Below are 27,279 nucleotides of genomic sequence, written 5' to 3'. Positions count from 1 at the left end.
AGACTGCCATGACACATCTGTCATACTGCTGACATATCCCTGCATTCACTCACTCATTCTACCAAGGGGCAGTTGGGTAGCCTGGTGGTTAAAGCGTTCGCTCGTCACGCTGAAAACCCGGGTTTCGATTCCCGACATGGGTACAATGTGTGAAGCCCATTTCTGGTGTCCCCCGCCGTGATATTGCTGGAATATTGCTAAAAGCGGCGTAAAATCAAACTCACTCACTCACTCACTCACTCACTCATTCTACCATGGTGTTGAGGTGAACAGTGTTTGTTCCAGAACAAATTCTGAGGTTTCACAGCATCGGTAACACTATTACCAGAACAAATGAATACGTGGGGCTTTTACCCGGCGTTGAACAGTAATTCAGTTATATCACAGTGTGTTAGCTTAAAGTGGCGGAGAGCCCACTGTGACTCATTGTTCCTGAATATTATCTTTGGCTTAAAGTATAGCAGCAGGCCTAGTCCAACGAGAGATCAACATTTGAACATGAGAAGGGCATTATTTAAAAATTGACTTTCACTTTGTGTGTTTGTTTGTTTGTTTGTTTGTTTGTTGTTTAACGCCGCACTCAGCATCATTCCAGCTATATGACGGCGGTCTGTAACATAATCGAGTCTGGACCAGACAATCCAGTGATTGATATCATTAGCATTGATCCACGCAATTGGGATCGATGATATTCATCAACCAAGTCAGTGAGTCTGACCACCAGATCGCATAGTCTCCTTTTACGGCAAGAATGGGTTGCTGAAGACCTATTCTACCCCGAATCTTCATGGGTCTCACTTTGTATGAGTTCATTGGAGTATGAACCAGTTCATACAATGTTTGGCCATGCTTATATCACATATGCATGTCATTGTGCTCTGAATCACTGCGAATACTTTCAATCACTGGTTTGTCTGGTCCAAGGGACTGTGAAACCTAACTTTAAATGTGTGATCAAAATGTTTTTTGCAAAAGATTTATGTGAGCTTCTTGTTCCTGATCATGTCTTGCCTGAACCTGATGATCTTAGGTTGAAAACCTGGAACTCCCTTTTATCATCCTCGTTTATCCAGGGTATTATGTTTTATATCAAGGTATAAATACCCTGGAATACACCTTTGTTTTGAGTATGGTAAAAGTGACATAGTGCTAGCTATGGCTGTCCAATCACATTACCTTTTTCTTACATGATTGAAACAAACAGTCATGTTATTAGTGTTCAACTCGACTTAGGCATGCCATCTCAAATTTTATATGGGAATATGTTGCGGCATAAGGACTTTCCTCTTCCTATCTAGTTACACAGAAACATTTGTTTTTCTGATTAAGTTAAATGTATAGACATCCTGTGATATAACTGAACTCTCACTCATTCACTCAAGCACCCATACACTCACTCACACTCACTCACTCACTCACTCACTCACTCACTCATGGAAAACATCAAAAAGCAGCATCACCCTGGCCTTTCCACCTCTATTAAACTGGCACCCTATGATATTACTGAAATATTATTGAAAACAGCATTTCTCCATCAACTCACTGTCGTCCCAAGCTGTAGACTTCTGAACTTAATTAGTATTGACATGTACGTCAATGAGCTGATTCAAGTTATTTTTGTGAAAAGTGTCTTTATTCAACTGGAAGAAATGGCCACACCCAACAGGTAATTAAAAGCATTTAGCTCCTCCAATTCTTCTTAAGTAAACAACTTGTGGCTACACTTAACCTCATTGACGTTTTTTCCTCCTTTATTCAACAACTGTTTTCTTTTGCAGGGCACCCAAAAAATATTTTAAAAATTCACCCGTCGGCTTGGTGAGATTAATAACCATAATTCAATAAGACTTCTATCAACAAATGTCCGCAGGTTTGGCACCTCCCTCAAGCTTCGTGGAAGTGTGTACAAACAGAGAGCACCTCTGTGACTTGCATGTGCCACATCTTTAGACCATTTATTGCCTATGTCCAAACAGCTTGAACCATTGAGTCAACAGGCTGTCCTCTTGAGTAGACCCCGAACACATTTCTAACGTGACTTCCATAGTGTTCAAAGCTCGCCACCGACCCAGGGCCTTCAAACCTTATAAAGCACAACCACAACATACATAAAGTGGTTGCAAATTTAACCGATTCTGTTTTCACAACCTGAACCTTGTGTTGAACAATCTTCTTTGTTTGACACGCTCTAACATGGCTACCATCGTATTGTTCTCTGTGTGCCAAGGCATTTAATAACGGGATTACTTGCTTCCAATATAACTCTTCACACACACAAATCTTTGTAGGTTGTTACAGAAATAGGCCCATTTGTATCAAGTAATGGATTTTTGCATTGTGATCTCTTCAGCGTGTAAAGTTAAAGTACTGGCACACTTATTGAGCACAGTGCTTTGTGGGTAAACCATAATGGGTACTTTAAAGGTAGTATATAATCCAATAGGTACATTGACTTATTCAACCTTTAACTATTATCCAGTGTTGAATGTCTTTGATATATTACAGTGATTTATCTGGATGTGCTCAGTGGCCGATATTCGACCCCTTGTTGAAGGTGACATTCATTTTCCCAATAAAGAGGAAAAGCTTTGAATGCTGTATTTTCCTGTTATTGCATTTTTGAAAAAGAAACTTTAAAACAATTCCCTATTTTGAACAAATGACAATATAATTTGCTTGCCAAGGGTACTTAGTTTAAAATCCTGGAATAGTCCCTGTGTTATATTGCATGTAATTATGTTAGTCTTGGTTAGTTTCGTACATACAGTTCACTGGGCTTATAATGAAATTTGGAAAACACAAAAATTCGGATTTGTAATTGGTCATTTAGGAAACCCTGAATTTATTCTGCTTTTAGGATTGGGAATCTGTAGGTCAGTTTTCAGTGTTTTTACAGATTCTTTAGCGCCCAATATGTCTGTAGTCTGGAAGCCTGAAGATTAACTGAAACCTAAGAATCTATAGACAACGCTTTTGTCTATGAAAAGAATTCTTTAAATAATTGTAATTTTTTTTCTTCAAAAGAACTCTTCCTCATATGCTGTGGAATCAAGGAAACTAGATTTGGTTTAGTTTGATCTAGACTTGCCTTGGCATTTAGTAAAAATAATATCTCTCTCTCTCTCTATATATATATATTCCAGTCGGGGCGCAGGACTAAAGAATCTAGTACTAGGTTCCAATTTATATAGTGCCTGATTCTTGAAGTGAAAATAAATATACTTAAACTATTTTTGTAAAAATAATCTTGAAATAGAATTTTTTACAAACATTAATATGAGACGTGATGGAATTTGTTTCATTCACCCAAAGAGTTATATTCATCATGAAATTCAGGTAGTGATCAATGGACACAATGTAATAAGAAATATATTTTTAATTCATTTGCTTTTTTGAAGATATTTCCTTTATCTCATTGACAAACTGAAAAGAAATGAGAGTTAGAAATGTATTTCTTTCCCAATGTGCCCCGGGCACTCATAAAGAGGTTCAGGTGTGCCCTTTGCAATATAAGCATGCCAACGAGAAGAATACTCTCGAGCCATCTACACATCGTGAGTGTCCTTTCACCATGAGCTAGAAAATACCCTTTTCAATTCCTACATGCCCAGGTTTATTTGGTGAATTCTACTGTTTATTCTTTCTTCGTGTTCATCAAAACGCACGTTTGTCCAGTTTACTTGTTCAAGAGTACATTTATCACTGGCTTTATATCATAAACATCATCACAGCTGGAACATATTTTAAACTTACAACATGTGCCATGGGCGCTCTTATTCAACCCTTGCAGATTCTGGGTTAGGATTAGTCCCCAGCAACGTATGGTTGTTGTATTTTATGTATAAATAAGATCCAAAAGGTCATTTTTGTTTGTATATAAGGCTGACAAGGACATTTTGCGTATGTAACAAAAATGTGTGAATTTGTATAAAATCTGGGCCATCTCATATTGGAAACACACAGATAACTTCCTTCATTATTAATTTCATTAAGCCTGAGATCATTTCAGAGGATACAAGTCTTGCCTTGTATATTTCGCAATAAATTACTAGTTAAATGCTTTTAAAACAGCATTGTACCGTTAATGTGTGAGTATAGACTTCATAGACTAAATGTTAATCGAGCTAAACCCCATGAGTTGTTAATTATATTTAACATTTCTTAATTTAATTTTCTTCCTCCCTTTTCTGTCCCAATGCGGAGACCCAAGGGGAGATAAGATGGACTCTCCCACTCATCCAGATCCTCCCTATGTGCTGTGCCCAAAAAGTCCTGCACATATTCAGATAGATGGTCAGACACCATGTCAACACTCAGTGACTCATGGTAATATTAGGGAACAACCAATCAGCTGCAAGGATACAGATATACCTGTCCTTTGGGAATAAATGTTGTAATTCCCGGGACTTTTACAGCTGATATCATTGTCCAGAGGTGGTTCCAGGATTATTTGTTAGAAGTTGGTTTGCATAATACTTTAACATGTTTAGTCACTTAGTAAACAAAAACACATCCAGTGATTGACTTTCATTGACATAAGGTGTCTTGAAACGGGTGAGAGCATCACCTGAATGCACATGCTACTCTACATCCTCTTGACCACAAATTCACAAGGGAGAGGTGATTCATTGTCCCAAGTGCGAGTAGAACATTACCCACTGTCATTTTAAAAAAACAAAATAAAAAATGGATAAAAAACTCAAAGCAACAAAGAACTGAAGTTGACCTAACTGTGATGTAATCAATTGTCACATCATGAACAGTGGATGACATCCTTTTGTTTTCAGCATCATGTTGCCCCTACTGACCAATCAGCTTTGAGAATCATTATTAGTTTTCACACACATTCTTCCAAACTTATGTGTAATATTTCACCCTATATCTGAAATATTTTGGTTATGTTTTGCAAAAATATATATCTGGAAACTAACAGAATTTTTTTGAAAGTTTTGAAAATGTAATATCTGGAAACTGTAACAAAATCAGCCTGAATTATTAATAGTAAACGGAGCAAGTGCGATAGAGAGAAACATGGATGCATGCTGCGAGTAATGGGTCTACATATCACACTGTGTCTACTCAAGTTGTGAACCAGAGACCCAAAACATCTCCCTGGAGACTTTAAATACTCATTATGGTTAAAAAGATGGTTTCTGTATAGTCTCGTTGATGAACATAAACACGATAATTTTGTTGAAACGTGGTAATAGCCTGTTTGATGCAATTGGATGGGAGTAGTGTGTCTTGTTGAGATGTGTGTGTTGTACTCAAGTTGTGAACCAGAGGCCCAAACAATCTCCTCTGAGACTTTAGAGTGAGTGAGTTGGGTTTAACGCCGCTTTTAACAGTATTCCAGTTATATCGCGGCGTGTCAGCTTAATGTGGGAGGAAAGCCCGAAGTGATGCAGGTCTCAGACGTTTATCACTTCGGTGAAACCCACGAGCACGGGTATAGTGCTGACAAACCTAGAAACATAATCGGGGCGAACCGGGATTCGAACCCACAATCATAGGTTTCTGGCGTGCCCAAGGGACGCAACTCTGCACAGCGAATCGCGGCGCCTTAGACGACTGGGCCACCCGTGCCCCCCTGAGACTTTGAAAATATTGTTATGGTAAGAAAAATGTCTCTGTACATCTTGTTGATGAACATCAACACAATCAGCATGATAGTCTTGATGGAACCTGTATGATGTAAGGAGATGGGAGCAGCACGGCTTGTCGAGAGGTGTGTGTTGCGGCATTATGTGTAAACATTAAAGCTGTTGTTTATTATCACTTTCAGACGAGTGATGATCGCTCAGCATGATGGGAGTGAACACATCTATGAAAGACTTGCGTCAAACATGTACCGATATGTATTTTATCTAGGTGATGGGACTTGGGCATCTTGATGTTTAAGTGCAGACACTCTCGTCCATTGTCTCGAAGCACCATTAATGATAGCCCCGGAGTTAATTAACTAATTAAGAGAGGCGTCATTATATATGGCCATGTGAAGTTTGGGTGATATGGAAACAGGTTCTGTACACCGCACGTGATATCTTTCTACACTGATGAGCCAAGGAGGGTAGGGGTTGTCGTTGTTTTGAAGGCCTGGGATTTGTGATGCTTTAAGAACTTACAATTATTTCATCTGAAAGGAGGAGCTGGAAGTTTATTCGTTTTGATAGCACGCATTTTCTATGGGACATAAGCATGTCCCTTGAACATGTTTTTTCTTTTGTAAAACTTGGGGACAAAATCATATCTTACAACGAATCCCAGCTCTCTAGAAAATATAACAGGTGATCGATCCATTAGTATTGTTCAAATCCATGAATTCTGCAAATATTATTTTGAAATTATTATTTTTGCTTATATGAAGGACCTCGAGTACAACCGGAATACTTTTTTTTATCTTATATGAAGGACTTTGAGTACAACTGGAATACCTATATTTTACTTATATGAAGAACTTTGAGTACAACTGGAATACCTATATTTTACTTATATGAAGGACTTTGAGTACAACTGGAATACTTATTTTGTACTTACATGAAGGACTTGGAGTACAACTGGAATACTTATTTTGTACTTACATGAAGGACTTTGAGTACAACTGGAATACTTATTTTGTACTTATATGAAGGACTTTGAGTACAACTGGAATACTTATTTTGTACTTATATGAAGGACTTTGAGTACAACTGGAATACTTATTTTGTACTTATATGTAGGACTTGGAGTACAACTGGAATACTTATTTTGTACTTACATGAAGGACTTGGAGTACAACTGGAATACTTATTTTGTACTTATAAGAAGGACTTTGAGTACAACTGGAATACTTATTTGTACTTACATGAAGGACTTGGAGTACAACTGGAATACTTATTTTGTACTTATATGTAGGACTTTGAGTACAACTGGAATACTTATTTTGTACTTATAAGAAGGACTTTGAGTACAACTGGAATACTTATTTTGTACTTACATGAAGGACTTGGAGTACAACTGGAATACTTATTTTGTACTTACATGAAGGACTTTGAGTACAACTGGAATACTTATTTTGTACTTATATGTAGGACTTTGAGTACAACTGGAATACTTATTTTGTACTTATATGTAGGACTTTGAGTACAACTGGAATACTTTTTTTGTACTTACATGAAGGACTTGGAGTACAACTGGAATACTTATTTTGTACTTATAAGAAGGACTTTGAGTACAACTGGAATACTTATTTTGTACTTACATGAAGGACTTGGAGTACAACTGGAATACTTATTTTGTACTTATATGAAGGACTTGGAGTACAACTGGAATACTTATTTTGTACTTATAAGAAGGACTTTGAGTACAACTGGAATACTTATTTTGTACTTACATGAAGGACTTGGAGTACAACTGGAATACTTATTTTGTACTTATATGAAGGACTTGGAGTACAACTGGAATACTTATTTTGTACTTACATGAAGGACTTGGAGTACAACTGGAATACTTATTTTGTACTTACATGAAGGACTTTGAGTACAACTGGAATACTTATTTTGTACTTATATGAAGGACTTTGAGTACAACTGGAATACTTATTTTGTACTTATATGTAGGACTTTGAGTACAACTGGAATACTTATTTTGTACTTATATGAAGGACTTGGAGTACAACTGGAATACTTATTTTGTACTTACATGAAGGACTTGGAGTACAACTGGAATACTTATTTTGTACTTATAAGAAGGACTTTGAGTACAACTGGAATACTTATTTGTACTTACATGAAGGACTTGGAGTACAACTGGAATACTTATTTTGTACTTATATGTAGGACTTTGAGTACAACTGGAATACTTATTTTGTACTTATAAGAAGGACTTTGAGTACAACTGGAATACTTATTTTGTACTTACATGAAGGACTTGGAGTACAACTGGAATACTTATTTTGTACTTACATGAAGGACTTTGAGTACAACTGGAATACTTATTTTGTACTTATATGTAGGACTTTGAGTACAACTGGAATACTTATTTTGTACTTATATGTAGGACTTTGAGTACAACTGGAATACTTTTTTTGTACTTACATGAAGGACTTGGAGTACAACTGGAATACTTATTTTGTACTTATAAGAAGGACTTTGAGTACAACTGGAATACTTATTTTGTACTTACATGAAGGACTTGGAGTACAACTGGAATACTTATTTTGTACTTATATGAAGGACTTGGAGTACAACTGGAATACTTATTTTGTACTTACATGAAGGACTTTGAGTACAACTGGAATACTTATTTTGTACTTACATGAAGGACTTGGAGTACAACTGGAATACCTATATTTTACTTACATGAACGTCTTGGAGTACAACTGGAATACTGAATGAAATTCTTCATGTAGCACATGTGTGGAGCATGTACTGATAGTGCATTTTGATAACTGAAACGAAAATCAATTATTTTTATTTCCATGGTAGCATGGCTCCACATTCATCCCCATTGTACCCATGAAATGCTTCCACATAACCAGATTCTGTATGAACACATTGCCGTCTTGCGGTGATGTATGTGAGTCAATGATGTAATGAGTTGTGAAAGTGGATTGCAGGATACTCTAGTAGTAGTGCATTGTGGGAAGGAACATGTGTCCTGTGGCAGACAAGCGTGATGAGTGAGCAGAGAAGGTGCAATTTTAAGCAGGGATGATAAATTTCTCGTTTACTCGAACTGGAATTCGTGAATTTTGGAATGAACTGTTGCACTGAGATTAGCAGAAAACAACTGTGAAGGATATGCTGATGTGAAATTTGAAGGTTTCCCATCAAGCTCATGAGGCTGGATGGATGGTATATCTTTCACAGATAGTCTAGGTCAGAATGCAAAGTTGCAGAAGACCTGAGCATGGTTTTGAATCAGCTGACTCAACAAAATATAAAAGTGAATAATAAAAAAAGCAGTTTATCTCGCTGACCAGAAATAAGTAAAATGTTAAAAACAAAATCATTTACTGTCGCTTTCCATATCGGTAAATTAATTGAAAATATTATAATTTTGTAAGCAATAAAACAAAAATGTCTGTATATCAATATGTATTAGTTTTTTTGATTGACCTCACAAATAAAGGTGTTTTGAAACATCAATTGAAATGACCTTTTTGAGATTTTCTTATTATTTTTTGGCAAAATTCAGGGTAGGTTCAATGAATCAATTTTTTAAATCAGACCTTGTGATGCTGGTTATAATTGTGATTATGAGGATGTTTATAATGTTTAAGTACGATAAGATCACAAAACCAAAACTACTTTGTGCCATCAACCTGAGTATTCATATTTGTTTGGCTTAATATGGATAGGACATGGGTACAATGTGTGAAGCCCATTTCTGGTGTCCCCCGCCGTGATATTGCTGGAATATTGCTGAAAGCGGCATAAAATCAAACTCACCCACTCACTCACTCACTCACTCACTCACTAATATGGATAGAGAGTTATGCTTAATCAAGAAATTCCTCAGAAATTCCACCATGATTCTATGAACAAGCATTCCATGGTTAATCAGCATGTGTTGTTTGTAGTACATGCATGCTGCTCTCCAGGGCGTGGAAAACATGTGATATTGTCAGAACACTCCACAGAAATCATGCATCTCTCTGCAATAAATGCTGATCTGCCGCGTGATAACAGTTATTTTAGTGCAATATGCTGGGACTACTGGGGTGCTTGACAACTCTCTACACTTGCAGCTTAATGAACTGATTTCACCAGATTTGCCTAACAGGAGGAGTGGAAGGAAAACAGCACTTTTCTGTCTTACCTCAACGTCAGTACATGATGTTTATTTGTTTGTTGTTAAATGCTGCACTCAGCAATTATAGATGACTATGTGACGGTGGTCTTTAGATACTGTAAATCTTGAAATTAGCGCGAGCTTGAATTAAATGCGAAAAATGCGAGTTGTCTTTGCTCGCATTATTAAACATCACATTTATATCAACAATAAGACATTTTGGATAGCAGAAATACCAACTTAGACATACAGTGAAAACAAACAACTATGTATTCCACATCACTGTTTATTGAGCAGCACTTGTTACAAGTATATAAACAATGTCATTCAAACACTAATTACATACTGTGAATTGTCACTGCTGGGGTCAAGACAAGCATTCTACTGACTCATGTCATCACTGATCACACCTGCAAGTCCAGACAGACGCCACCCAACACGGTGTCTTTGCTCTTTACGACTGCATCAAAGGCCGACACGAGCCAGCGCGCACGTATTGTTTTAGCTGTCATACTCTACTCAGCACTAATAAGCAGTGCTATTTGGTATGTAATTGGATTAATGTAAGGTTGGATTAAGGTGAGGATTCTCCTGTAAACCTGACAGAGGACATTTTGTTTAGATATAAATCCACTGATGCTTGAGAGGAGGGGGTATCGCATTCATGTTGAGTTGCATTTTTGGCTAGGGGCCAGCGGTCGCATTCTTTTGGAGATGCATTAATTTCATGTTTTACAGTAATCGAATCTGGACCAGACAATCCAGTCATTGATATCATTAGATATGAGGACCTGTATCAACCAAGTCACTGAGCCTGACAACCCGAATTTGTTGGTTGTCTTTTACGACAAGCACAGGTTGCTGAATTCTAACCCGCATCCTCACGGTTCTCATGGATTGCAGACAGTGAATGAATGCGTGGAGGAATGTCTAATGCAGAGTCAGCAATATTCATGGTGTCATGGCAGCCTGTGAAGAATCAGGAGTCAAACATGGCAGCTTGTTAAGAATGAAGTCCCTACCAGGCAAACCAATGGTTGACAGTATGAGCATGTAACCAAGGTCACAGTGCCTGACCAACCAATGCATGTTTTCCATGCAGTTCCTGCAGTTCCTGCATGTTTCAGTTTAACAATTACATCCTTGTGGGGATTGGGGGAGAGAATTGGCCTAAAGCAGCGTATGCACTCTCCTACCCAGCGTTCCATGCGGCCAGGACCTCCACAGGCCAGCGCCATGTGACAATTCTTCACATCTTACCCAACCCATTCAAGATACTGCATCTGTTTCATTTTTGACAAGTCTACACATCTGGATAAATATATGTCATAGAATGGTTAACTTTCATTGAAAGAGTACCCTAAAACATAAAAAAAAAATATTTCCATTTGTGTCGTAACCTTTATTTACATTGGTTGTACGGCTCCACATGCTGTCATTGAAGCTCTATCGAGAGTATGAAATATATATTGTCATGCACCTCACTGACACAGTTGTTTTAGCATATCTATATAATTATGAATTGTTTGATAGGCATTACTTAGAAGCTGACGGATGACAAGATAGACACAATTTTTATGGATAACAACTTCTTTAATACTGGGAAAAATACTTTTCCCAGTATTAAAGAAGTTGTTATCCATAAAAAATGTGTCTATCTATATAATTATGCCCAATATATAAAGCCCACCAAAAGACTTGCATTAGGGCTGGTCTGTTTTGACTTCAGAATAAGCGTGTTTGTTTAAATAAGAGAAAAGTCTGGTCACGTGATATGCAAATTAGTCTCTGCTTGTCATTTGATCCTACTTAATGGAATGGTTGGTTATGACAGATTCCTGAGTTGTTTGTTCATGTGATCGAATCTTTTTGTGAAACAGTATGGTTTGTGTATGTGTGCTCTTAGAGTATTTGCTGGTCTAAAGAGGACAAAAAGTATTTGTTGTGTTTGTTTGTTGTTTAGCTCCGCACTCAGCAATATTCCAGCTATATGACGGCAGTTTGTAAATAATCGAGTCTGGACCAGACAATCCAGTGATTGACATCATGAGTATTGATCCATGCAATTGGGATAGGATGACATGCATCAACCAAGTCAGGGAGTGGGACCACCCAGACTTAGTGAATTGGTTGATTGTGTGTCATCGTTGCTCATAATATCAATCACTCGATCATCTGGTCCAGACTTGATTTTATATATAAGCTGCCATCATACAGCTGGAATATTGCTAAGTGCAGTGTTGAACAACAAGCACACAGACAAACAATTACATGCTCAATTTACACTTGCATTATGCTTGAACAACTGCCCATGAACAGGGCAAGGTAACCTGGTAACCTGGCAACCAGAAAAACTTCAAAATACTTTCACTTCTTTGAAGACAACTCTGATGTAGTAGTATCTATCTGGAATCCACTTTTTGGATCTTTGGATACCGTTACAGTGGGTGATGATGGAGGAAAGATGTGAGTGGTATTATCCTAACTACATGTCTTGAGTCAGTATTTATGGAGGTGCATGAAATGAATAACATCTGAGTCTACTGTTATACATGGTATATGTGCAAGAAGTTGTCTGGGATATACTGTATAACCTGCAATAAATGCCCATACTGGCAATATAGATACCTAACATGCTTGTAAGTGAAAAATGTGCATGGCGGGATATTAGTTAGTGAGTGAGTGAGTTAAATAGTCACAGCAATATTTCAGTCATATTATGACTAGAATAAGTTATATGTTTACTATATTTAAAACTTGTCGATGATGGACAGTTTGGTTATGACAGGGTTGTATTGAAATAAGTTGTTGGGCATTAAACGGAAACGTTAAAAAGATATGATTATTCCATTACAATGCTGTATAAACAAAGAGGGAATGAATCGTCAGCAACCAAAGTCTGGCATCTTCCCGAGGCAAGAGAGTTCCACCCTTGCCGAACTAGGCTGGTATTATGGAGTTACATTTTGGCTGGACTAACGAGTCCATGCATAGTCCAATCAAAATTGTGCACCGAAATCGAAATCCGGTTCGTAAAGTGTCATGCAGATTTTGGTCGACTGCAGGATTTGCAAAGCATGTGCACCGCTAACTCGTTGTCAACAGATTTTTTCTATATCTTTTCATGTTTTTAATCAAGGTGCTCACGTGATTTGATGCACTTCGCGATGTAGGATTATCACAATATAGATCTTGATTATCGATCAGATCGTCTTGACTGTGTGCCACCGTTTTGTTTGAAGCAAATGCAAGTGAAACGAGAGGTTGAATCTGATTGGTCAATAGGAGAGGCATAGAAAGGACATAACTCGTAATAGCCACTGGTGGCGCTACGATCGAGCCCAGGAATTCCAGCCTAGTCAGTTACCTCTCTTGCCTCGGGAAGATGAAGTTTGGCTACCACACTTGGAACCATGGAACCAATGGTACTTCTGCTACCATCATGGTACCCAGCAAATGTCATCTCCTCATCTGCAAAGTTAAGACAAACATTCTTATCATGATTAAAAGATTGGTTGGTATGAACATACTTTGAATGATCTGGTCTTATACTTTAATCAGAAAGACACAGACCATATGGGGACTTTAAGATAACAAATCAGTGAGTTAGACAATTTATGGATGTCAACTTCTTTATTATAAAGAACACAACGTTCCTGAGTATATACTTCCTCATCAGGTGAATGATATACTCCAAAATGTTGTGTTCCTCATAATAAAGAAGTTGACATCCATAAATTCTTCCCCTTATGTGTATCACTTCTAAATGCCTTTCAAAGACTTAACAAATTAGTGGTTGATAGAATGAGAAACAGTCAGGTCACACAATGCAGCTGTCTAATCTGCTCGTGCAACAAAGATGGGGTTCTAGGGTCATAACCTTGTGGATATGGTACTTACTTGCTTGTTTGTTTGTTGTTTAACGCCGCACTCAGTAATATTCCAGCTATATGACGGCAGTCTGTAAATAACCAGTGATTGACATCATGAGCATCAATCAACACAATTGGGATCAATGACTTGCATCAACCAAGTCAGCGAGCCTGATCACCTGATCCCGTTAGTTGCCTCTTACGACAAGCATAGTCGTCTTTTACGGCAAGTGTGGGTTGCTGAAGACCTATTCTAACCCGATTCTATCTATTCTTCATGATCATTTTTATTTTTAGCTGTTACACTTTCATATTGTACTGCTGTGAGCACTCCTTAACACCAAGCTGATATCGGCTATACTTGGATGCATGTACATGCTCTTGAAATGTCAACACATTGGCCAGACTTGGCGTGGGTACAGCCAGATTCTTGCATCCACATGTGGGGAAGGAGAAACAGAGAGATATGAATGTCAAACAAATACCAGGGGACTTAAGGATCACTTGTACATGTAGATTGCAGGTACGCATTTCTACCAGACATGGAATAAAACAGATATACCACGGAAATATGTAAGATATATAAGATCTGATTTAGGATTTGTTTATAATGAATAATACCTTTTTGCAATGGAAAAAGACGCTCAATTTACGAAGTTGGTATATTACCAATTGTACATGATAATTGCAGGTATGCATAGACAAGTTTTACACAACATTGAATAACACATATATATTCCATTGCATCATGCATGATAGCAGAGACCGGCCTAATTGGGTCATGTCCTTATATAAATATGAACATGAGTTTTGTAATAATGCTAAATGTTTAAGATTAAAGTAACTGTTAGAAACTGGTAGGTTCATACATTATTCATTATAAATATACATTAATAAATAAGGTAATAAATAGCATTGCAATGTTCTAAATATTAAACCATAAATAAGTTGTCTCATGAACCAAAACATTCAATAGTTATCTATATTGAAACAACGTTGTTTTATTTTAATACCTTATTTATTCATGTATATTAATGATGTATAAGGGGCAGTCAGTAAGCCTTGTGGTTAAAGCGTTTGCTCGTCACACCGAAGATCCGGGTTCAATTCCCGACATGGGTACAATGTGTGAAGCCCATTTCTGGTGTACCCTGCCATGATATTGCTGGAATGTTGCTAAACATGCTAAAAGGGCCATAAAATCAAACTCACTATAATGTATAATGTGTGGAACTACCAGTTTCTAACAGTTATTTTAATTTTAAACATTTAAGCATTTTTACAAAACTCATGTTCATTTTTTAATGGCCATGATACAAGTATTATCCCTGAACAAACTCGAAGCTTATATATATCTCGTACTCATATTTCCAAGCTATATATGTTTTATTCAATGTTCGTAGCTTGACATGAAAGTGAGGACACACAGCTTGTACCGTCAGTGAATTACACAGTGATTAATGCGAGACATATTGTGCCACAGATTTGGAACACTTTGTGGCGAGATGTACAGAAATACCCTGTAGTGTTAACATACTGATCATTGTATCACATAGGACAGGAATACTCTTAGAGATGCCAGTCATGGCTAAGAGGCTTTTCGAGGACACACTGACCGAATTGTGTGTGGCCTGAATAGACAGTTGACAGTCGGTCCTTCTTGTAATTATTGGCTCTTTGTGCCCTCCTCTCAGGTTGTGGGATTAGACTAACCTACACCACTCCCTCAGAATGGCTTGTGGAGCAGAGGCTGATTATCTTTGCAGGATACTGATGCAGTTTGCTTAGTTGTGTATTTATATAAATATTCAAACTATAAAAATTGCTTATTCAGCAAAGTTAGATTGTGAAAGTATTTATAATTTTAACTGTGAGTTAAATTTACTGTCACATCAGCATTATTTCAGCCATATAGTGACAGTATATTTACTCGTCAATTTGGTGACAGGCTAGACTGATAGAAGAGGGATATGTTCTGTGACTATTAAATATATTTAATAAGAAAATTATGAAATAATCTATTCCAACAAAATTACATCTTGGCTCTGTATTTTGCCTTTTAAATTGCAATAAGATTAATGATTTTCTGTGCCACTTTTATCAGAACTGGAGTATTCATTAGCACAGTGGGGTATAAGGAATAGGGGGGGGTTAGCCTAGTGGTTAAAGCGTTTGCTCGTCATGCTGAAGGCCTGGGTTTGAGTCCCCACATAGGCATAATGTGTGAAGCCCATTTCTGGTGTCCCCCGCCGTGATATTGCTGGAATATTGCTAAAAGCGGCATAAAACCTTACTCACTCACTTTTGATTTGGGATTCAAACCCGAGTTGTCTGTGTGATGAAACACTTCCCCCATGCTGCTATACTACGGTCACAAATGCCACAATTCTCAAGACCATAATTTTCAAGTTTATTGTCACTGATAATATTTCTCAGGTTGTAATATGGTTTTGGTATGATTAAGACCATCGGAAGAGGTCCATCATACAGGTGATGAATAGCATGGCGTGTTGATTCCCGAGACTATTTGCCCCTGGGTCAACACGCTCACGAGCTGTTCCTCTTCAAGTTTCCCATCTGTCTTGAGGCACTTTAGCTGTTGACTACTTAGTCTCTGAAAATAGATAATTTTGATAGAAACAAATGCCTTCATTTTAATTGAAAAGCAGCCCCAGTGAGATGGGAGATTCAGAACCTGCAGAAAATGTAGACTTGCTTCTAATAAGGCTTAGCATTACAGAAAGGGTGAGATGGGAGGGGAAATAATATGGTTCTGGGACTGTGAGACAGTCTAGTTTAACTGTTGCATCATGCAAGCTTCCAGTGTACCCCAGTGTACTTGCTTCATGCCACGTACGTCAGACATCCACCCTTGCCCGGGGGGTCGTGTTAATGCTGCAGAGTTTGCTGCCCCTTGTTCATGGATGTCTTGCATTTGTGTGCTCCCCAGGGAGTTGAAAATGCCATTTGAAAGCAGTGATCTGTTGATATTGGTAATGTCTTGCTCCTCAGAGTGTGAAGTTACGCAGGTTGCCTGTTCTTATTATACATGGATCCATAGGGAGAACTTAAGACTATGCATCTATTTGTCAATGTTGCTCAATGTCAATGCTTTTGATGCATCCCACTGTTTGTCCCACTGTCCCACCGCACTCAGCAGCATTACATCTACGTGACGGTGGTCTGCAAATAATCGAGTCTGGACCAGACAATCCAGTGATTAACATCACAGCATCGATCTGTGCAGTAGGCATACGATGACATGCATCATCCAAGACAGCCAGTCTGACCACCCAATCCTGTTGGTTGCCGAAGGCCAATTCTAACCAGGATCTTCACAGGAGCACTGCTCTTTGAAGGTGAGACCATCTCCGTGGTCTTATGGTAGGGCGTCCGCTTGGAAAGTGGAAGGTCTAGGGTTCAATTCCCGACTGTGTCACTTAAAAGATGCTACTTGTTGTTACCCTGCCTGGTGCTCGGCACGAGGGGCTAAAACAAGGACCGGTCGGCTCGGAGTCAGTATACTGTGTCTGAGTGGGGTATTCGTGTTAAGCTGCGGCATGGTATCTCAGTGGGCTAGCACTACTAAATCGGCATCAGTCCGGACTAGTACAAGCAGCCACACACACACACACACACACACATATAAAAGTGCAATAACCTTGGATGGGACGTTAAACCCTATTTCACCTCACCTCACTACTTTGAACTAAACTGAAGATGAGAATCAAGTCTGAGATTGATGTTAATTTTAACCACACCCCATTTTGTATATTCATTGAAATAGTTGAGTGAAGTAATTAGCTTTTTTGTGTTATCAATATCTGCATGAAATGCTGATGAGGGGGCACTGACTATGCACGTGAGGGAGAATTATAATCTGTTCCTGTTTATGTTCAGTAAATCATTTATTCTCAACACGTGGGGTCCATTTAATATTCAGGTGGACCCTGAACCCCAATTTAATCGCTCAGAACTCACTACACTTGTAAACTCATTTCAACCCTGCAAAACAGCTGTGACTGAATTTATTTTGCCAGTTTTACTGTTTTTAGCTCACCTGACTGAATGTCATATGTTGTTCAAATCTGTATGTGTTAGTTATTAGTCCTCAGTAATTATGAAAAAAGAAATTGAGTACCGTATTTTCTTGGGTATAGTGCGCACCCATGTATAATGCGCACCCCCCTTTAGCGGGTTCAATATTTTGGAAAAAAAGAAATTTGAATATTATGCGCAGAAAAAAATTACACCGTACCCTTTCAGCGAAGTCCGCCAAACGAACGGGTGATGAGAAACTTTGTCAGTACAAATTCGAAATTTGAGATAAAAAATCACCAGACATGTTTATTTACCGTTTAAATAGTATTTATTGTTCTGCTAGGCATTGTTTTATATCTAGGGATTAAGATTACCTTGTGTATTTTCTCGTAAACTAAGCCGGAAACAGCAATCAGCTGTACACACGTTTTCTTGGAATCGACCGGTGATTCGGTCAAGACACACCCAATGATATAACTTTATAGGATTTTTAATGCAAGGATCGGCATCAATTGTATCTGAAACTATTTCTTTTATCAGGAATAATATATTCCATTATTTTCTTTATTATATGTAGCCTTTACTAAACATATTTAAAATAATAATAACCCTAAGCGAAGCAGCTGATCGCTATTCCCGGGTATTATTTTTTACATGGAACCAGTCTGACCAGTCACCGTCAAGGCTCACGCGCACGTGATCGCGTGATCGCGAGAATTTCCTGTTGACATAGAATCGTCAAACAAAAACAAATATGACTTTTAACGAGTCAAAGTATGTCATTTATGATATATGTATCCATTCTCTGTCAACTAAAGTTCGTTTCAAGGCGTCAATAGCGGTATTCTGACCGTGGTTGCTGTTAATAACGGTGAGTTGTGCGATCTTCCAATCGCTTCACACACGATTTCGCCGAAATTAATAAAAACAAAATTAAGAGGAATTTTGAATAAAATTAATGAAATAAGTTACAAACATAAGTCCAGATATACAAAGAACACTTTTTATAGCCAGACAGTGTAATTACATGATTATTTTGCGTACTTCAGTATGGATTTGTTGACATGGTATTTCCGGTGTTTCGTGCTCACGGTAATATCTTTCCATGGGGGAAAAAAACATCCAAACTCATAATTCGTGTATAATGTGCACCCCCTTCTACACAGCTGTGTTTTTTCAAAAAAAAGTGCGCACTATACTCAAGAAAATACGGTATCAAATGCTGACAACAACTTTTAAACTGTTGGCTTCATATCCAGGTGAGCTACAGTGCAAGGCCACCATCTTTTACCTTCTATTTATATATGCTCCCCAAAACAGCATGTCTATCTGTCCATCAGTAATCATTTAATGGTCTAGATGAAAACAAAAACAAAAATTCCCTATCCAACTTCATATCTCAGGGTCATGTTGCCCCAAACTGGGATATGATAAACGATTTAATGTTTTCACTCTGGCTCTGTTGCAGCAAGCACCTGCCCCACAATGCACCCCATTGCACCTATTGTACCAGCCAAACATAAGCATGCTTATTATTTCTAACTAAACAAGAGTATTCCTATTACATCAGCCTAAACTGAAGGTGGCTCTTTGCTTTTAGATGCTTCCCACTGTTCTTTTGAAGATGTGAATCAAGGCTGAAGCTGATGCTATATTACAACTTACGCTGTTAATTTTAAGAGCATCCCATTTAGTAAAAACCCCAAACCTAATGAGCTTTTTGTGTTATCTGTATCTATATGAAATGCTGATGAGTTTGCACTGATTACGGCATCAGGGAACATAATTTCAATCTGTTTCCATTTATGTTCAGTAGTACATGTATTCCAACACGTAGGGTCTGACCATTTCAATTCTGGAAAGAGAGAGAGGCTTGATATTTTTAGAAATGAATTTGATGCAGAAAGAATTGGGGGAAAAAGTAATTTTACACGTATTCACATGCAAAATATAATTATTTGCTGGACCTCCTAGATGTCCTGAAAAACATTCTGTTGAAACAAGGTCCGTCTTGAAGGAGTGACAGAAAAAGGAAGTCTGTCTTGAGCAAGGCTTCCCCCTCCACATCCCCTCCACACCCACATCACCATCCTCCACACCGCCTCCACGCCCACATCACACCCAACCACACACACCTCCACACCCCCACCACACCCTCACCACACCCACTCCACACCCACTCCACACCCGCACCACATCCCCACCCACCTTCTGGCCCTCACAGCATTAGGGATTGGCACCAGTCCTCAAGTCCCTGCCCAACTGGCCAATAGTTAAGGTATCATAAGGAATTAGCCCTTCTTTAATTGTTTTGCTATATGTTATCATTTATAATAAGGACTACTGGCCAAAAAATGTTTCTATCGCTGCATCACCAGATATATACTGCTTAAAAACTGTTAAGGACAACCCGATTCTTTCATATTGCTTGTTAATCTGTCATGCCATCTGGGCCCCGTTCCTCAAAGCAATCTTAGCACTAAGGCGATCGTAAGTCCCATACTTTAACATAGGCTTACGATCATCGTAGTGCTAAGATCGCTCTTAGGTATGGGGCTCTGGTCCTTAACTTCTGTTTAGTAGTATTCTTTATTCACTTCACTTGGCATAAGAGCTGACTGAAGTGTTCACTGGCTGGTCTGTGTGTCATCTTCATTGTACATTTTTTCTGCGGACAAATGGCCATAGGATACCTTCATTTTTTTGTCAATGGAAATTATTCTATTATCTTATGTAAATGTTTAAACCACATTAATTTGAACAGTATAGTTGAATGGTGTTTATTTTGAGGAGAAGTTCAACAGAAGGTCTAAGTATTATATGACTTTTATTATGACCATTTGTTCCTGTTGAGGGGAAAGTAGCTGAATGTTCCAAATATACTGGATGGGGTTGCAGAAGGTCAGAGATGTGAACATCTGTTGGATCGTTCCAGAGGTGAAGCTTGTGTACATAAACAGAGGGACTTGGGCAGCCTGGGAAGACTCTTTCATTTCACATTCAAGACTTTCTTCTGTCTAAATCTGATACACTCTTAGCAGGACAGGACTGTTTTACAGTGTCGCAGAGCCAATAGGGAACCTTGCATGACCATACCCTGCCCTAATCATTGCTCATCATTGCTCACAGTGCAGCCCCTAGTTTGTGGGGTCGAGGACCATTATATCATGTCATACACTTGTAATCTTGAGTTACATGCTTGCGATCAAGGCATTACCTGTGATCAAGTAGTGTGACACACCTGTGATCAAGTAGTGTGACACACCTGTGATCAAGTAGTGTGACACACCTGTGATCAAGTAGTGTGACACACCTGTAATCAAGTAGTGTGAAACACCTGTGATCAGGTTGTATGACACACCTGTAATCAAGTAGTGTGACACACCTGTAATCAAGTAGTGTGAAACACCTGTGATCAGGTTGTATGACACACCTGTAATCAAGTAGTGTGACACACCTGTGATCAAGTAGCATGGCACCTGTTATCAAGTAGTGTGACACCACCTGTGATCAGGGATCAGGTGGTCAGGCTCACTGACTTAGTTGATGCATGTCATCGATCTCAATTGCGTGATCAATCACTGGATTATCTGTTCCAGACTCGATTATTTTAAAGCTGGAATGCGGCGTTAAACAACAAACGATCAAACAAACGAAACCTGTGATCAAGTAGTGTGACACCTGTAATCAAGTAGTGTGACACACCTGTAATCAAGTTGTATGACACACCTGTGATCACGTAGCATGACACCTGTTATCAAGTAGTGACTCAACTGCAATCAAGTTGTATGACACACCTGTAATCAAATAGTGTGACACACCTGTAATCAAGCAGTGTGACACACCTGTAATCAAGTTGTATGACACACCTGTAATCAATTTGTAAGGCACACCTGTAATCAAATATTGAACACACCTGTAATCAAGCAGTGTGACACCTGTTATCAAGTAGTGACACACCTGTGATCAAGTTGTATGACACACCTGTGATCAAGTAGTGTTACACCTGGGATCAGGTTATGTGACAAGACATTGGACAAGACACTGGGTAAAAATTGTTTGACACACCTGTGATTCTATTGTGTGTGAAAGAATGTTCCATACTGTTTTCTCATAAACTTGTTGTATATTCCAGGCACAGGTACGTTCGGACGTGTTATCCAGGTACGACAGAAGGGAACGAAGCAATACTTGGCTCTCAAGGTGATGGCCATGGCGGAGATCATTCGCCTCAAACAGGCCGATCACATCAAGAGTGAGAAGGAGATATTGTCACAGAGCCACCATCCATTTATTGTGAATATGTGAGTACAGTTTCTCTCTGGGGTAGCCTGGTGGTTGCAGCAATATCTCATCATCCCAAAGGTCCAGGTTTGACTCCCACACTGGTGTCTCCAATGTGACTTGTAGGGGCGGTCGGGTAGCCTAGTGGTTAAAGCGTTCGCTCATCACGCCGAAGACCCGGGTTCGATCCCCGACATGGGTACAATGTGTGAGGCCCATTTCTGGTGTCCCCCGCCGTGATATTGCTGGAATATTGCTAAAAGCGGCGTAAAACCATACTCACTCACTCACTCACTCACTCACTATTGCTGGAATATTGATACAGGGGCATAAAACAATACTCACTCTTTTAGCATGATATTGAGTTTTGTAACATTGTAATTATTTGGGGTATAGTTAGAGACTTGAATCATGATATGATATGAATCACAATATTACTTAAATTGTGCTGATTTTGTGTGAAATTCTCTGTGTTGGAACAAGTTACTATTGTCAGCCACTATCAAGCATTTTGTGTTTGTGGGGGGTGCCACCGGTGGGGCAGGATACACTCCACTTTTCACAAACACCTGGTGTCATTACCATGTGAAAGTGATTCATGAACACATGCTCATTTGCTTTATGCAAAGATTTCTGTTGGATATGGAAAAGGTTTTGTCGCTTTGTTAACTTGCATGATTGGTTAATTTAGGCTTGTATTATGCAATCAGATTGTGCATTTATTTTCATCATAATGGTAACCCAAGTAGTTATCAGGCCATGTTATTAGAACATATTTCTTTTGAAAATCATACATAAATATGGCATGAATAGATACAGGGCTAAATTTGCATTGCATTGATACATTGTTGAATCATGACACCCCTTGTAATTATGATTATGTGCCGGTAATATGGGGCCTATACTCCCTAGCTGCTGTGTGATATTGATATATGTTGACTGAGGATTAACATTGACATTGATATACACACATACCTCCCAACAAGCACTCAACATTATTCATATGAACGTTATTTTCACTGAGACTAAAGCATGCATAATTCATGATACAAGGATCCCAAAAATGTTATTGATTTTAAAAATATATTTAAATCAGCATTGTGTTTATTGATTTATTGAAGTGTACAAAGTTGTATTTGAAAAGTGTCTACAATCAGTGAATCACTACTCAGAGATGCACATTGAATACAATTTATATCGTTGTATCCAGCTAATATGTATATGATAAATAGAACATAACACAATGATATATAACAGGCCACCACAGTCAGTAGCAATTGATTGATTGGAAAGTTTTTTTATAGCACACATGTAGGAGGGAATAACACTTCATATTAGGTCTTGTTTTGCTCGTATCAGTTTGATTGATGTGTATATGTTGTCGGACTATGCGATGACTATATTTGGTTATCTCTATACAGGGTTGTTCCTAAAATGAGAACCTAGAAAATCCAGGGAAGAATAGGTCTTCAGCAATCGATGCTAGCCGTGAACATGGTAAAAGGCAACTATGCTTGTCATAAGCGGCAACTACCTGTGATCAAGTTGTATGACACACCTGTAATCAAGTAGTGTGACACACCTGTGATCAAGTAGTAGCATGACACCTGTTGTCAAGTAGTGTGACACCACCTGTGATCAGGCATCAGGTGGTCAGACTCGCTGACTTGGTTGATGCATGGCATCGATCCCAATTGCGTGGATCGATGCTCATGATATTAATCACTGGATTGTCTTGTCCAGACTTGATTATTTACAGACCGCCATCATATAGCTGGAATATTGCTGAGTGCGGCGTTAAACAACAAACCAACCAACCAAATGAATTTAGGACCAAAACCTATTTAAAGGGCTGTTATAATCGGGTGATGATGAAAAGAGTTCACTGAATCTTAATGCACTGTTACAGCTGAAGATGTATATACAGTATAGAGACAAGCAGAGAAAGAATTATGTCCCTTATAGTCATGCCAGTATCTGCTGATCATGGGTTTGAAACCCAAATTATGTACATATCTGTATATACACTCAAATGTGTTTATTATTTTAGTTTGTATGTCTGTTAAGTCATACATATATGACATGGCTTGTGTATTCGACATTTCATGATATGTGTTTTCTTTTTATTTATGGGGTGGATTTCCTCATTGATTAAAGTGTTCACCCATCAAACTGAAGGCCCGGGTTCGATTCCATACATGGGTACAATGTGTGAAGCGTATTTGTGGTGTATCTCTTATTTAGATTGATTCGGCAATAAACCCTCTCTCGCCCACCTGCCCTTTGCATGTTTTGCGCAGTGTGACCTTGCACTTTCTGGTTGTGGGTGTGTCACCACACACTCAATCACTTTCCTTGACTTGTTTTGAGCAGAGTGACCTTGTATTTGCAGGTTGTGGGCGTGTCACGACGAGAAATTCCTGTACATGTTGATGGAGTATGTTCCAGGAGGAGAACTATTTTCTTATCTACGCACACATGGGTTTTTCAAAAACTCGGATGCAAACTTTTATGCGTGTGAAATTGTATCTGCATTGGACTACCTTCATTCCCAGCAAATTGTGTACAGAGACTTAAAACCGGAAAACCTGTTGTTAGACACAGAGGGACACATGAAAATAACAGACTTTGGTTTTGCTAAGAAGGTGATAGACAGGTAGGTACACAGGTAGTTGCCCTGACAATCTGATCCCCCCTACAGGTATGTAATTCTTGACCTGACAATCTGGTCCCCCCTACAGGTATGTCATCCTTGACCTGACAATCTGGTCCCCCCTACAGGTATGTCATCCTTGACCTGACAATCTGGTCCCCCCTACAGGTATGTCATCCTTGACCTGACAATCTGGTCCCCCCTACAGGTATGTCATCCTTGACCTGACAATCTGGTCCCCCCTACAGGTATGTCATCCTTGACCTGACAATCTGGTCCCCCCTACAGGTATGTCATCCTTGACCTGACAATCTGGTCCCCCCTACAGGTATGTCATCCTTGACCTGACAATCTGGTCCCCCCTACAGGTATGTCATTCTTGACCTGACAATGTGCCCCCCTAAAGACATCATTCTTGCCAATGTGGACATCTGACCTGACACCAAATATTGTAAAAACGGTTAACCGAGTCATTAAAACTCCTAATTTCATGGTACATAGTTACAGGTAAGGTACTTGCTATGATTAAGATGGAAGAAGATATGACAGGCGTAGATGGCAAGATGGCTTCGTAGAACAAGGACCCGTGAAGATCCAGATAGAGAACAGGTCTTCAGCAACCTAACGCTGTAAAAGGCGACTATGTACGTGGTAAGAGGGGACTAATGGGATTGGACGGTCAGGCTCGCTTACATGGTTGATACATGTCATCGTATCCCAATTGTGTGGATTGATGCTCATAATGTCAATCACTGGATTGTCTGGTCCAGACTCGATTGTTTACGAACTGGCACCATATAGATGGAATATTGCTGAGTGTGGCGTAAAACAACAAACAATCCAATTATAGAGCAGTTCCCTGATGTACATCTTCCCTGTTTCAGGACATGGACACTGTGTGGCACTCCGGAGTATTTGGCGCCGGAGATTATCCAGAGTAAGGGCCACAACAAGGCCGTGGACTGGTGGTCGCTAGGGGTACTCATATATGAAATGTTGGTCGGGTGAGTATGTCACAATGATATAGACCACAGAGCTACAGATAAGCTGCGTATTTGCGTGAAATATTCAAAACCAAAAAACCCAATTACTTTCAATTAACTTATGTACAGAAACACATGCATTAAATGGAAAACTCAATTGTTTGATAACAGCACTCGTCAATACACAATGAAGCTTTTTCAGCATGCATACAATGGAGCTAATTTCCGAAACACACTTACAAGCTAATTTACTTTCCGAGTGAAGCCTGTATTTAGAACCATTATATTACATCTGAAACATTATTTCATCTCTATGAGAATCTTTTATGAAACTATATCTCATTCAGATTCCCTCCATTCTATGATGAAAATCCATTTGGAATCTACCAGAAAATCCTTGCAGGGAAGATAGAGTGGTCCAAAGCACTGGATCCTGTTGCCAAGTGAGCTTTTAAGCAGCGTTTTTATTTTATATTTGATACATAAGCTTCATATTTTAAGGGTAAGTTTTACACATAGAGTAAACTACGGTTATAACAAAACTCAAAGTGGCCACTAATGTTTGTTCGTTATAACTGTAGTTCGTTAACAGCACATATACAGCAAAGGGATGGGACATAAGAACAGTTCAGTATATCTGTCAGTTCGTTATAGATGTAGATTACTGTATCTATAGAAGAATAGTAACAAGCTGTGTGAAAATTTCATCATTAAGCGTACTTTAGAATGTGGATGAAGATTGTTATCAAGAGAACTGTGCTTCCAGCTTTAATATTCTTTAAAGTATGGCTACTGTCCTATTTTGTGATGTCATTCTCCAGACTGTGTGACATAATGTTTCTTCATTGCTTCTTCTAATTAACCAATATTCCTGTTTCAGAGATCTCATTAAGAAGCTTCTTGTTCATGATAGGACAAGGAGGCTGGGGAATATGAAGGTAAGTGCACCAAGAGTTGCTTCCCCTGGCTAGATTTGTATTCACTCACTGGGCAATATAAGTTGATTATCATACATATTACTCCAAGGCAAGAACTAGGTTGAGTGGTGAGTGGTGGGACACTGGTGCTGTAGAGAACCTGCTAGTATAGGCAAGGCTTACATAGTAGGGCTGGGACGGGTAACTCGGGTCGGGTGGGTACAGAGTAGGACCTGGGTACCCACAGGACTACCCGGACCCGTGATTAGTCACGTGATATAGTGTTGTATGATAAAAGCTATCTAGAACTCTATGGTTACACTATAAGTGACTAATGTTTGCATTCCTTCTGACTTTATATAGCTTCAATCAACTTCGGTGTATGCATGACCAACTCGGTTTATGCGTGTATCTAAATACGTTTTGCCAGGGCTCTGGTCAAACAATTCCCTATCAGACATTTCATGCCCATCTCTTGAGACCTACAGCGGGTACCCGGGTAGGGTCGGGTAATAGGGCGTTGGGTACCTGGGTAATAAATTTGGACTCGTCCCAGCCCTATTACATAGATATGATAATTTAACAAGAAGCAGTGCATGTTTCGTATATAGAGATTATGTTGTTTCCAGAAACAAACTGTTGAAAAACAGAAATACTTAATGTATTTTATTACAGTAAAGCTTCCCAATAATGTAATCAATGTCTTTTTGTAAATTGGGATACGAGACGTTTGTGTGAAGATGTTGGGTACAATC

At 38.8% G+C, this 27,279-nt stretch overlaps 1 protein-coding gene across 1 annotated transcript in view; it reads left to right on the top strand.

Moving 5' to 3' along the window:
• Nucleotides 1–27,279, top strand: part of LOC124139561 (cAMP-dependent protein kinase catalytic subunit 3-like) — a 59,957-nt gene that overhangs the window by 26,332 nt on the left and 6,346 nt on the right. Inside the window, exons 2-6 of the mRNA XM_046506734.2 lie at nt 21,823–21,991; nt 24,364–24,627; nt 25,509–25,628; nt 25,955–26,050; nt 26,488–26,545. Coding sequence (XP_046362690.1) covers nt 21,823–21,991; nt 24,364–24,627; nt 25,509–25,628; nt 25,955–26,050; nt 26,488–26,545 — 707 coding nt within the window. The remainder of the gene's footprint in view (nt 1–21,822; nt 21,992–24,363; nt 24,628–25,508; nt 25,629–25,954; nt 26,051–26,487; nt 26,546–27,279) is intronic.

The sequence above is a fragment of the Haliotis rufescens genome, unplaced genomic scaffold (genome assembly GCF_023055435.1).
Source record: "Haliotis rufescens isolate VD_foot unplaced genomic scaffold, xgHalRufe1.0.p SCAF_9, whole genome shotgun sequence".
In the NCBI taxonomy this organism is placed as follows: Eukaryota; Metazoa; Mollusca; class Gastropoda; order Lepetellida; family Haliotidae; genus Haliotis; species Haliotis rufescens.
This window is presented reverse-complemented; position numbering and strand designations above follow the sequence as displayed.